The 13,831-nt window shown below is 41.3% G+C and overlaps 1 protein-coding gene across 1 annotated transcript; it reads left to right on the top strand.

Annotated features, from left to right (window-relative positions):
• Positions 1-8,791: 8,791 nt before the first annotated feature.
• LOC147417451 (pentatricopeptide repeat-containing protein At2g39620-like) lies at positions 8,792-12,977 on the top strand. Its single transcript, XM_086506915.1, has one exon. The coding sequence runs from the start codon at positions 9,152-9,154 to the stop codon at positions 12,038-12,040; it is 2,889 nt and encodes a 962-aa protein (XP_086363041.1). The 5' UTR covers positions 8,792-9,151; the 3' UTR covers positions 12,041-12,977.
• The last annotated feature ends 854 nt before the right edge of the window (positions 12,978-13,831 follow it).

Here is a 13,831-nt window from a genome sequence, read left to right as displayed (position 1 = left end):
TGCCCACTATTATCGAGGCTTCATCGTGAATAAACCTTGGCAATATTTGTTGTGTTTTCCCCAAGGATGCCACAACATTAACAACGCTACCTCGCAAGCCAAATTGACCATCGTATGTAAGTTCCCTAATTTTGGTGAAAGGTAGTCTAGGACTTACAAGGCGGCTTTCTAAATGATTTAGCTTCTCTACTGTAGCCAAGGGAAGGTTAAATCCTATGGAATTCAATTGGGTGAGTAGTGCACCATGTTCTTGCCTTCTACGACCGCATGAAGTACAAACATATTTTTCGTGTATCTCATTGCTTCTAGACCTCCCAAGTGCCGACTTACGCCCTTTTCGAGCTAACTGGGAAAAAAACATTAAACGTCCACATTTATAACATCGATATATAAGAACATCGTTTGCTGTTTTTGTGTACTGTTGTATAGCTTTTTTTGATGGGGAGGCTTGTTGAATGTTTATGTTGGACGGAGCTGTGTGGTGTTTTTTTTTTAAGTTTTTAATTTTTGATGTTATTGCACCTATTTCTCGGATGGTTCCATCACCTAAGCAAGCAAATTGTCTCGCGATGGAGATAGGGAGTTCATTTGGTTGCTGGAGAATCAAAGCTGTCAACGAATCTGTCTCGTTTTTATCCTAGGTACGAGGTTTGCGTTTGTGTGAGGATTGGTTGCCCCCCAAGTAAAAAAATAGGTTGCCACTTCTATCAACAATGATGATTTTCTGTAATGTCGCTGGATCGGCTCCACTATTGAATGTTGTGTTTTTGACTGAAGTTATTGGTACACCGTAAATATAAACATCACATGCAATACTGAATCTAAAAGAGAACACATGGATAATATCAAGCGCAATACTAATAGATGATGTGTGGCTATTTAATACTTGGATCAAAATGGAGGAATCATGTCTACTGAAAGTCAAATGCGCTAGAGAAGGTGTGATCATTGGTGTTTCATCCAATGATACTCTCATTGTCTCTATCATGATGTTGATGATTTTTTGCAATGACGAGCGCGACTTTATTATTTTATTGAGCACGAGAAAAACATTATTATTCCATGGGTGATCAGCAAGGAAAGCACTATCAATATTATTTTGAATGAGTTGTTCAAAAGATGCATTATGGTTGCTTGAGGAAGCCATGTGCATGCAGTTTTTCCTCCCCTTACGGTATGGGGTGGAAGGAAGATAAGTAAATGAAACACGCGCACACTAAGAGAGAGAGAGAGAGAGAGAGAGAGAGAGAGGGAAAGATGCAGAAAGAGACAGAGATGGAAATCTACAAGATGAGTAATGGATGAAAGCAATATAATATAAAGAGTGTTCTTTGGTGTGGAGGTGATGAAGCTTCAATGTTGTAGAGGAGCACTACTTTGTCTCTTCGACAAAAGATGTGATGAGGCGTAATTTGTTGACAGTGAATTTGCCAATACGAACAATGAGACTAGTAGCCCACGTGCATCTAGCACATCATAAGCATATAAGTCAATAAAGTTTGTCAAGGTGCAATACTTTGTCGACTATGTCACCCACTAAGAAAATATTAGTCGGGGAAGCTTTGTTGGCCAAAATCTTTTCTTCAAGCTTGGGCACCAAAACAATAGTTGTAGATTTTGAGCAAATAGAGCAAAAGTCCACCTCTTGTTGGTGGTGAATCTTAGTAGATTTGCATTGACCGCAAGAACATTCCACCAAAATTGAGTTCACGTTCACAAAGTGCAATGTGCTAGTTATCTATGTATAGGCACCTGATGAGTTAGAGCTTTCTTGAGTTATTGTGGTGAAAAAGGAAAAGCAAGATCAATACTTAGTTTTTGATTGTGACCAACATCAAGAATATGGGCCTTATATGCTTCCTCCAAACGGTGCTTGAGATGAGGACTTTTGACGTGTGCTAGGATAGCAATATCCAAGACTGAGAGTGTATTGCTTCGACTTGTGAAGGAACTTATGTTTCGTGCAACAAACGTAGGATGCACATCGGTCTCTAGAGCACGAAAAATAGCGTGGCAATTGTCTTTACGTGCATTCACGAAGGTAAGTATTGCCGACTATGTTACCCGCTAAGGAAACATCAATTGGGGAAGCTTTGTTGGCCAAAATCTTCCCTTCAAGTTGGGGCACCAAAACAATAGTTGTAGATTTTGAGCAAATAGAGCAAAAGTCCACCTTTTGTTGGTGCTAAATCTTAGTAGATTTGCATTGATCGCAAGAACGTTCCACAAAAATTGAGTTCACATTCACAAAGTGCAGTGTGCCAGTTACCTATGTATAAGCACCTGATGAGTTAGAGCTTTCTTGAGTTATTGCGGTGAAAAAGGAAAAGCAAGATCAATACTTACTTCTTGATTGTGAGCAACATCAAGAATATGGGCCTTATATCCTTCCTCCAAATGGTGCCTGAGACGAGAACTTTTGACGTGTGCTAGGATAGTAATATCTAAGACTAAGAGTGTATTGCTTCGACCTGTGAAAGAACCTATGTTTTGTGCAACAAAGATAGCATGCACATCGGTCTATAGAGCACAAAAAATAGCATGGTAATCGTCTTTACGTGCATTCACGTAGCTAAGCTGTGATGGCAAGAGAGAGAAAATATTAGAAAGCTGCAAGTCTATAGGAAGGTGAAGATAAGTAAGCCTTACAGTGGTACGGTGCTCAGCTGTTGGCCGATTCACAACAACAAGATCACCTCGGGAAAGACTAGCTTTTGAAGTGCTACCATGGCCCTATATAACAACAAAACCTACGGTTGCAAAGTGTGTACGGGTGCCTTGTGCATACAAGGACTATGCCTCATCCAAAAATTGATGCACTTTGCTCTTTGGGTAGAAACTAAGGATGACTTCAAAAGGATTTGTTTTTGCTACAACCGTGCAAGCATTGAAAAATAGTACATAAGGAGATGTGCAATCGTCTAACTTAATTTGTCTTAATATCGTGTCGTTTTCAATTTAAAAAGTGGCGGTTGAGGGCATGGAAAAAGGAGAAATGTCGCCCCCAAAATAGACAAAAATAGTGTAAAAATTTAAAAAAGCAGCGTAATTTTTTGAAATTTTCTCTTGAAATATTGAGATGGGAATTTACAAGGTAAGCATGGATAAAAGCGATATAATACAAAGGGTGTTCTTCGGCGTGGAGGCGATGGAGTTTCAATGTTGTAGAGGAGCACTACTTTGTCTCTTCGACAAAAGATGTGATGAGGCCTAATTCGTTGACAGTGAATTTTCTAGTGCGAACAAGGGAGGCTAGTAGCTCACGTGCATCTAGCACATCAGAAGCATATAAGTCAACAAAGTTTTTGTCAAGGTGCAATACTTTGTCGACTATGTGACCCGCTAAGGAAACATCAATTGGGGAAGCTTTGTTGGCCAAAATCTTTCCTTCAAGCTTGGGCACCAAAACAATAGTTGTAGATTTTGAGCAAATAGAGCAAAAGTCCACCTCTTGTTGGTGGTGAATCTTAGTAGATTTGCATTGACCACAAAAATGTTCCACCAAAATTGAGTTCACATTCACAAAGTGCAGTGTACCAGTTACCTATGTATAGACGCCTGACAAGTTAGAGCTTTGTTGAGTTATTGCGGTGAAAAAGGAAAAGCAAGATCAATACTTACTTCTTGATTGTGACCAACATCAAGAATATGAGCCTTATATGCTTCCTCTAAACGATGCTTGAGACGAGGGCTTTTGACGTGTGCTAGGATATTAATATCCAAGACTAAGAGTGTATTGCTTCGACTTGTGAAGGAACCTATGTTTCGTGCAACAAACATAGGATGCACATCGGTCTCCAAAGCACAAAAAATAGAGTGGTAATCGTCTCTACGTGCATTCACGAAGCTAAGTTTCGATGACAAGAGAGGGAAAACATTAGAAAGCTGCAAATCTATAGAAGGGCGAAGATAAGCAAGCCTTACAGTGGCATGGTCCTCAGGCGCTGGCCCATCTGCAACAATAAGATCACCTTGGGAAAGACCAGCTTTTGAAGTGCTAGCATGGCCCTGTATAACAACAAAAGCTACAGTTCCAAAGTGTGTATGGGTGCCTTCTGCATGTAAGGACTGTGCCTCATCCAGAAATTGACGCACTTTGCTCTCTAGGTAGAAACTAAGGCTGACTTCAAAAGGCTTTGTTTTTTCTACAACCGTGGAAGCATTGAAAAATAGTACATGAGGAGATGTGCAACCATCTGACTTAGTTTTTTTTTTAATAGTTACATTCTCAATGTGGACAAAGTCTCCTATAGTAAGGGTGTCAATGAATTGCTCAATAAATTGATCGCTAATAGCACAAGTGATGGTGTCAGTGTTGAGTGGATCAACTAGGTTTACCTTAAGGTAACACATATACTTAGCGACCTCTGGGCTTTGTTTGTAGGTTCCATATCGATTAAGTATGCACCCCTCAAATGCGAAACGAGGGCAAGTTTCAGTGATGTCAACAATGCGCAATAAAGGGATCTTAGTGGGAATATAAGGCACAAGAGAAGATGAACCAGCGGGAATTACATTCTCATGGGAACACTTAGTACCAATATGTGCTTCTAGTTTGGCACCCTCCGCAACGCTCTCTTTTTTTGCAATTACAAGTGGTGGTCCCCCCAATAAAGGTTTGGCTGCCACAAGAAAAAACAAAACTCGTAAGGGTGGATACAACAATACAATATCTTTGTGTAGCAAGCAAGTCTTACTTAGTTTCGTTGTCGCCTCACACGTCTTGGAAAGTGTACGTGCTATTGCCCCACTTTGTTCCACATGCTTGAGGGATTTGGGCCCAACGCCAAGAGAAGAAGAAACATCAACCTTAGGTAGGCTCGAAGCGCTCCTTGTGCGGAGTGGAGACACACGATCAAGAACGAGGGCACTATCGAGTCCCAAAAAAGATGCTGTTGTATCACGATGCACTATCTTGTGTAACTCTGTAAAAACAAAAAGGAAAGTCACATTATTCCCAAGCATATATCAATCATTTTCTATAAGTTAGCAAGCTATTGAGTCACCATTTTCAAACTCCATGGAGCAAACATCACTAGATTCATCGCACATGGGTTCAGCGTTGTCATCGTAGCCATCATGATGTCCATCGAGTGGATTTCGCGAGGAAGAAGAGGCAGCCATATTAAGAGAGGATGGTAAATAATGTTCACACAATTATTACTTGTGCTGTGTTCAAAAGAAGCAAAGGGTAAAGCACTTGCTTTAGCTAAAGGATGAATAAGTTCATACAAATAATACTTCACACAGTCACAAGCATCTTAGGATAAGCAAGGGAGATGAATGTTTTTGAACTGATTTTTGAAGCAGCAAGCCCACTTATATACTACAAGCTCCCTTGCCTTTCTCAACAGTTCACTATATCTTAAAGCTAACCTACTATCACATCTATCAAATGGATTTGACACATTTAGACACATGCAACAGGTGACATCAAATTCAAAGGGATTAATGAACTAGTGGACAAGTGTGTGTTGGTGGTCTAGCATTCCCACCACACTCATGTGTTGAACACCATAGAAATAACGAATGAACAAGCCTAAAATTTTCCCTTGAGAAACTCAGCGAAAAGAATTTTGCATGCTTGAGAAAATGATTTTTCATGAGCACTTGGTGAGGAAAATATTTTCAAAAACCAGTACTCGTCGTAAATTGTGTGTCGTCTTAATAGTGTGCCGGTTTCAACTTCGAAAACGCCGCTCGAGGGCACGATAGTATTTGGGAAAAAGGAAAAACATTGCCCTAGAATAGACAAAAAATAGTGTTGAAATTTTGTAAAGTAGCCTAATTTTTTGAAATTCCTCTCTAGTGTTCGGGGAAAATGTGTGTCGTCTTAATATCGTGTCGTTTCAATTTTAAAACTACTGATTGAGGGCATGGAAAAAGGAGAAGTGCCTTCCCAAAATATACAAAAATAGTGTTAAAATTTTAAAAAAATAGTCTAATTTTTTGAAGTTTCCTCTTGAAATATTTTCGTACCATAGCCTGGACATTGCCAAGCAATATTTGGGGAAAATATGCCTCGGGTTAACACCATACCATTTTGAATGTCAAAAATGCCGAGAAATTCTAAACACCAAGCTAATTTTTTGATGCGTTTTTACACTTTTTTTCTCTCTTTTGGGGTTGAGAGCATTTTCAAAATTGAAAATAGTATGGTATTAGGTCAAGACACATTTCTCCCTAACAAAATTTTTCGCGAGGAAGTTTTGAAAGATTAGGTACTATTTTTTGCGTTTTTACATTATTTTTCTCTCTTTTGAGGTTGACAAGATTTTCGAAATAAAAAATGGCATGGTATTCAGTTGAGACACATTTTTCCGTGACAATGCCTACAACGAAACACTATCTCTCTTTTGAGATTCACAGCATTTTCGAAATCGAAAACGGTATTCGGGAAAAACCATTTTCCCAAACATGCAAAATACCTTTCCTTATTTTTGCAAAGAGGAAAATTTAGAAAATTAGCTTAATTTTTTAGGTTTTTACACTATTTTTCTCTATTTTCAGGCGGAATTTCTCCTTTTCCCCTTGCGCCCAACACTAAGCCCAACACTTTAGCAGGTCAAAAACAAGAGCGGGAAGAAATTCCAGGAATGGTCCCCGTCAACGCTACACTTAAAGAGGCCGTGGGGCGATCGACAGGCGGCGGGGGCTATTGGCGGCTGAAATGAGCGCGTGGGTGGCTCCACCGGCGCCGGGTCCAATGCAGAAACACCCCCGTGCTTTCTTTTCTACTATGTTTTTTTATCTAATAATTTTCTCATTTTCGGCTAAGGACCAACCTGCAGATTTGCAGAATCTCGACTGCTTTCGCCAAGAAGCCATATAGGCCTATATAGGCGTTGACAAAAGTGAAAATATTTACTTTAGCAATAGCAAAAATACCTTCAAAAACCTATTTTCATATTCTGCGAGGCAAATTTAACCCCGATTCTGGTCTTTTAAACGCTGCATAATTCAATAGCACAACGATAAAAAAACACTTTAGAAGGCAGAGCCTAGAAAGGCCAAAGATAAGAACATCTTTTCAATAAAATAGAAATAAGGTTATTTTTATATAAGGATAACTATGAGGCAGAGCCTGGAAAGGCACAAAGATAAGAACATTGGACATTTGCTGGTCACGACGATCTCTATCTCTCTCTATCTCTCTCTCTCTGTGGATCATGGAGGTTGACATAGAGATGGCCTCTCTAGGATCTCTCTCTCTCTCTCTCTCTCTCTCTCTCTCTCTCTCTCTCTCTCTCTCTCTCTCTCTCTCTCTCTCTCTCTCTCTCTCTCTCTCTCTCTCTCTCTCTCTCTCTCTCTCGTGATAAAGTCCCTGAAACGTGCACGAGCCATCCGGGTTCCAGGCTTCCAGCCAACTTCTGGCAAAGTGTACACAGAGTCTCATACACGCAGACGCAACGACCTCCTTAAAGATTCGTTCTCCATCAACTGTCGAGCCTTTGCCTGGTACAGTAGACTGCCTTTAAGGCTCTACAAACTTCGAGCCTGATCCGCATGCACATGTACTGAGAGAAGGCGGGTGGCAGCCCCTGGGCGCTGCTCAGGCGAGCCCTTAAACTCCTCCTGCAGTGCACCACGTCAAACACGTGCAGGTTAGCGCCATCGCTGTCTTAGACGCAGTCGGGCTGCCTTACAGCCTTTAAGGCTCTGCAAATTTCTAGCCTCCACGTGGACGCCATAGAAACTAGGACGCCCAAAGGAGCCCAACACTAAGGCCATGCTTTAGTAGGCCAAAAAGACAAGGCTTTTGTTAAAGTTTCTCATTCATATCAATAATCCAAAGCATGCACGTGGTCAATAACAACAACGAGACTAGAACAAGTTGCAAGAAACCTGTGGTTTCCAAGAGACTTTATTTAAGAGGAATGCAAAGGAAGATAGAATACATAAATTGCACGTTATATTTAGAGATTTGTACCAAGGAAGTATGAGACATGCTGATATATAATCATGTGGAGTTGCAATTGTTGTCCTATTAGTACTAGAGTGATAGGTTATGTTGCGGTGCTATAAGCCTCGCTAATTCCAAGAGGGACCACTCAACAGATTTGTGTCACCTCAAAGGCTTTTGGATTCTTCTCATTCTCTACACATTTAGAAGGAAGCGATACAAATTTGTATTACTATTGACATCTGCGAACTTCCAATTTCACCAATCTTGCAAGGTTTGAACATTAGTGAAACTCTGTACAAGCGCCCAAGATCAACCTTGATGCATACCTCAGATTTACTACTACTTTCCAACGCATAACTCAGGTACAAAATGCCAATATCACTGATAATGATCATCTTCAAGGCACACTAGTAATGAATTACTGAATGTTCCCTGGCAAAGTTATCATGTCACATTAGTTCCTATTGCCATATTCAATTAGAGGGAGCCTTGTGCCAAGTAACAAATTTTGTCCAAACATTCAAATGAGAGAGGGACTTGAAGTGTTGGTGCTTTTACAAAGGTGTTGAAATTAAAAATGAATGTGCCACGTGGGTGTGTTGAGAGTGCTCAAAGCAAAAAATTGGTGTAGTGCTTCGCCTGTAATCAAAGTGACCATGTCACATTAGTTCCTGTTGCCATCTAGACTAACATAATATGGCGGAAGGGGGAGGCCTTTACATGTGTCAAAATCTGCGACATGAAGGCTAAACTCCAAAACTAAGAGAAGCCCTTGTGCACGCGAGAGAGAAAAAGAGAGAGAGGCTGCCGAAGGCGGTTGGCCATACTAGGTAACAAATTTTGTCCAAACATACAAACATACAAACTGACTTGAGTTTTGCAAAGCTGTTGAAATTAAAAATTAACGTGCAACGTCGGTGTGTTGAGAGTGCAGAGCAAAAAATTGGTGTAGTGCTTCCCGTGTAGCGTAGCAGGAGGTGGCCACATGCACCTGGCCTGTTTGCAGATGCCTTGTTTCGATCATGCCGGAACGCTTCTTGGAGATTGCCCCCTTGCGAGGAGCCTCAAACATGGAAGGTGTCCTTTGTGGGCGCTCACCATCACCTTTTACCCGAAGGCGTCTGTATGCTTTTCCTGACCTAACGGTGGGTTTTCTCTTCAGAATGAGTTGCTGCATCCTCCTTTTATGCTCTCCAATTTTCACCCAGAGCTTGGCACACCTCAAATCTTTCAATAGGTCCCTAAATGTCCGGAATTTGCAAGACTTTCTATCAGTCCTCAGGAAGAGTTGCTGCCATAGACTCTTTGGGCCACGTGAACAATCGATCACTGAAACTTCTGGGCTTAGAGGAGGCTTTACATTGTGCAGAGGAGGGCACAAGCCACCCCTCGATTGACGAATTGTCATGCTTCTTGCACCTTTGCAGGAAGTCCAAGGATCAGTCATGTGGAGCACGCTTGCATGCATATTTGTGCAAAAATAATTTAGACGACCACAGGTTACTCGGGAATTATCTTATCTCAACACTGGTTGCAGTAGGACTCACTCACAATGCCCAACAGGTTTTTGATAAGTTACCCAATAGGGATGAGTGGTCGTGGTATTCCCTTATTACTGGCTACATCCAGTGTGCCAAACCTCATTTGGCTTTTGGTTTATACGAAAAAATGCAAGATGAGTGTCTGGTTCATCCTTCTGGACACATGATCGTGGCTTTGTTGAAGGCTTGTGCAAAGTTGAAAGATTTAAAACGAGGTCTAGCAATACATGCTCATATCGCCAGAACAGGTGTGCTTGAGAGAGACCTTTTTGTTGGCAGCACTTTGGTCGATATGTATGGCAAATGTGGTTCTCTTGTCATGGCACAAAACATTTTTGATAGACTCAAAACACGAAATGTAGTTTCATGGAACGCATTAATGACAGGATATGTGGACAATGGGGATTGTGAAGCTGCAGTCAAATGTTTTGAGCAGATGAAACATGAGCGTGTTGCTCCTGATGCTTTCACTTTTGTCTGCATGTTGAAAGCTTGTGGCAACATGAAGTACATACAGAAGATTCAGGCATTACATGTTGAGATTGAGAAACTAGGCTTGCTAGAAACAGACGCTTTTGTCAACAACACCCTGGTGGATGTTTATGCTAATTGTGGCTCCTTGACCAAAGCTGAGCAGGTCTTTGACAAGCTTGTAGTCCACAATGTTGTCTCATGGAATACTTTAATGGCAGCATATGCAAAGCATGGGCAATATGCGGAGGCAATCATGTGTTTTGAACAAATGCAGCTTGAGGGTGTCACTCCAGATGCTCTCTCTTTTGCTTGTAGCCTGAGAGCTTGTGGCAGCACGAAGTCTGTGCAAAAAGGACAAGTTATACATGAAGTGATCCAAAAAACAAAACATTTGGCATCTGATCCTGTTATTGGCAATGCCTTGGTTGACATGTATATAAATTGTGGCCTTTTGGGCAGTGCACGAGCAGTGCTGGACAGCCTATCACAGAGGGATGTTGCGGCCTGGACTGCAATTATAGCAAAATGTGTTGAGGATGGGTGCAGTAAGGATGCTTTAGATTGTTTTGAAAGGATGCAGTCAGAAAGTGTATTTCCTAATGTTATTACATTTGTATATACCTTGAAAGCTTGTTCCAGCTTAAGGGCCATATCTGAAGGTCAAAAAATACACGCTGAGATCGAAAGAAAAGGACTATTGGAAAATAATGTATTTATTGCGAGCATTTTAGTTGACATGTATGCAAATTGTGGTGTCCTATCAAAGGCACAAGAAGTTTTTGATAGGATTTCGGTTCAAGATGTAATTCTGTGGAATGCATTGATCAATGGGTATGCCGACCACAGCTATGGTGTGGAAGCACTTGCTTATTTTGAATGCTTGGAGTCTGAGGATATTTATCCAAACGCTGTTACTTTTGTTGGTGGCCTGAAAGCTTGTGGGTGCATATCAGCCACAGACAAGCTGCATGATATGCATGTAGAAATAGAAAGATTGAGCTTGTTGGAAGCAGACCTTGTCGTGGGTACTGCACTGGTTGATGCCTATGCTAAGTGTGGGCTATTGTCAAAAGCACAGCAGTTGTTTGACAAACTCCCTGATAAGAATGTAATCTCATGGAATGCATTGATCACAGGCTATGCAGAAAATGGTTGTGGAACCCTAGCGCTCAAATGTTACAAACAGATGCAACTAGAGGGTGTTGCACCTGATGTATTTACCCTTGTGTCAATCATGAAGGTGGGATCGCAAAACCTTGACCTTGAACTGCATTCTGAAGTTGCTAGAAGGGGCGACTTGAGAAGAGACTCTGTGGCTGGCAATGCATTGATTGATATGTATGTCAGACGGGGCTTGCTTGCTCGAGCACAAGAAGTATTTGACAAGCTTCCATTGCGGGATATTGTCTCTTGGAATGTGCTAATCTCAGGCTACTCAGGGAGGTATGGTGAGGAAGCACTCAAGATTTTTGAGCAGATGCAGCTTCAGGGTTTCTCCCCCAACAGGATCTCACTGGTTTGCAGTTTGAAAGCTTGTGCCAGCATAGGGTCCATAGAAAAAGGGAAGGAGGTACATACAGAGATTGTAAAAAAGGGGTACATGGACACGGAGCTTGTTGGCAATGCATTAATTGACATGTATGCGAAGTGCGGCCACCTGGCAATGGCTCAACATGTGTTTGATAAGCTCAATATACATGATACAGTCTCTTGCAATTCATTAATTGCCGGTTATTCCCAGCTTGGAGAGACTCAGACAGTTTTTCAAATTTTTGATAGAATGCAGAGGGAAGAAATCAATCCCAACTCAATCACCTTCATTGTTGTCCTCAATGCATGTGGCTGCATAGGTTTGTACGACAAGAGTCAGATGTACTATGAGGCCATGGTAAGTGAATTTGGTATACTTCCAACTCTTCAACATCATGCTTGCATGGTTGACCTTCTTGGACGTGTGGGCAAGTTAGACATAGCCAACGCACTAGCTTACAAGTTACCAGTTTGCCCCAATCCTGTAGTATTGCGCACAATGCTAGGTGCTTCTAGATGCTGGGGCAATGTCGATCTGGGAAAGAGGGCCTTTGATCATGCAATTAGTTTGGACAAAAAGATGCAGTAACACATGGCAAATGCCTCACATAATGAAGGTGCTTGTACAAGATGAAGCAGACAAACTTTTCCTTCATCAAGCCGTGAGCAAACTGCAAGGACTTCTCATAGAAAAGACTGCTCAAAGTAATACTCAAATATAATGTGTAATCCCAAGCTGTCTCAACTACAGGGTGTAGTCTCAAGCTTGTATAGTGCAGAAACTAGTCAATCTGAAGGTATAATAGGTAGATTAGGGACAATTCTTTTGGAAATGAGGATGGGGCCCAAGCAGGATGATCTGACCTTTGTTCCTACTGTAGCAATACAGAAACCTGTATTACTGAGTGTGGCACTCATGGACATGGATGTGTAAGACCCTATGTGATCAGTCCACAAAGGGGAGTAAGCCTAAAGCTTTGAACTTCTCACAACGCAGAGCCTTCGTCCTTTGTAAAAAGATTAGCAGGATTGTCTTGCATAGGCATCTAGGCCAAGTTGACCTCTCTTGCAAATAGTCTCTCCTTTACATAATGATAATACACTTAGATGGGCTTCGTGCGAGCATGGACCATTGGGTTCTTTGCGACTGCTGAAGCACTTTGACGACGGTGAGTGAAGATTGTAGTGGCAGACTGTCAAAAGGCGTTTGAGCTAAATGCACTGTGACGGTTAGTGAAGATTGTGGAGGCAGACTCTTGTCCGACATCCAAGTCAATCAAAAGGCATCTGAGCCAAATGCACCCTGACGATCGGTGAAGATCGTGGTGGTAGATTGACTGTCAAGATTGTGGTGGCAGATTGTTGTCCAACATCGAAATCGGTAAAAAGTTGTCTAAGCCAAATGCACTTAACTGAAGCTGTGAAAAATTAGTCTCACAACTCTCCATGAATAGCCTTGCAAATTCTGGAGTTTCCAAACCTACACATCTTGATAAAAAGGGCAACTATAGCTGCTTTTTGTTCAACCAAGATATGTATGACGTGTCGAGTATGATTAAAAAACCACTAGTGGGCACTCGTGTGTCATAGCACCCAGCCGAATCTGAGTCTAAAAAAGCATGTGAATCTGGCCACATTGATCCTCCCTAAAAGCATGTATATGTGCGGCAATGATCGTCCCTTAGGAAAGAAACAACCCAAGATCAATAGTGCCATCTAGTTTGAAAGATCTGATGCGTAGATCGCAGGCTATGCATAAATTCACTCACTTGCAAGACTGCATATTGAACATCTAGCCTCATAATGCATGGATAACGAGGGAACCAACAACATGCTATCATAGTGACGTCAAAGTAGCATCCAACGTCATGAAGCAAGCATGTATCTTTTTATATCAAGCACGTGGAGGCTGCTGCATGCATAAAGAGGCAATCAACATCATGATATCAAATTAGTATCAAACTTGAAGCAAGCATGAATCTTTTCCTATCAAACATGTGGAGCTTGCTTCAAACCATACAAAGATTTTTTTAAATTTGCACATCTAGTTTTTCCATGAGGTTGTGATGTATATACTTCCTCATGGTAATAATCCTTGATCTCTCTTGAAGATTGGGGCACTAGCTCTATAGTGAAGAACTAGTTCACATGTCAAAAGAATTGGTTGAAGAATTGGTTGGAACAAAGAGCAATCCTATCAAAATCGTAATCTTTATGTCCAATTGATGTTGATTCCAACCATTATGAGCCACCAATGCACAAATATTATGAATGGTTGTTATCCGACAAGTCAAGCAAAAGTCTCATCAAAATCAATGCCTTTCTCTTTAGCATAATCTTTTGCCACAAGTCTAGTCTTATAGTGATAACTCTACCATTA

Source organism: Adiantum capillus-veneris, chromosome 30 (assembly GCF_014529385.1).
Source record: "Adiantum capillus-veneris isolate H3 chromosome 30, ASM1452938v2, whole genome shotgun sequence".
NCBI classification, from domain to species: Eukaryota; Viridiplantae; Streptophyta; class Polypodiopsida; order Polypodiales; family Pteridaceae; genus Adiantum; species Adiantum capillus-veneris.
Note: the sequence above shows the minus strand (reverse complement) of the source record. Positions and strands in the feature narration are given on the sequence as shown.

Excerpts from the sequence above, each read along its gene's own strand:
- LOC147417451 (XM_086506915.1), top strand. The coding sequence starts at position 9,152 with ATGTCCGGAATTTGCAAGACTTTCTATCAGTCCTCAGGAAGAGTTGCT.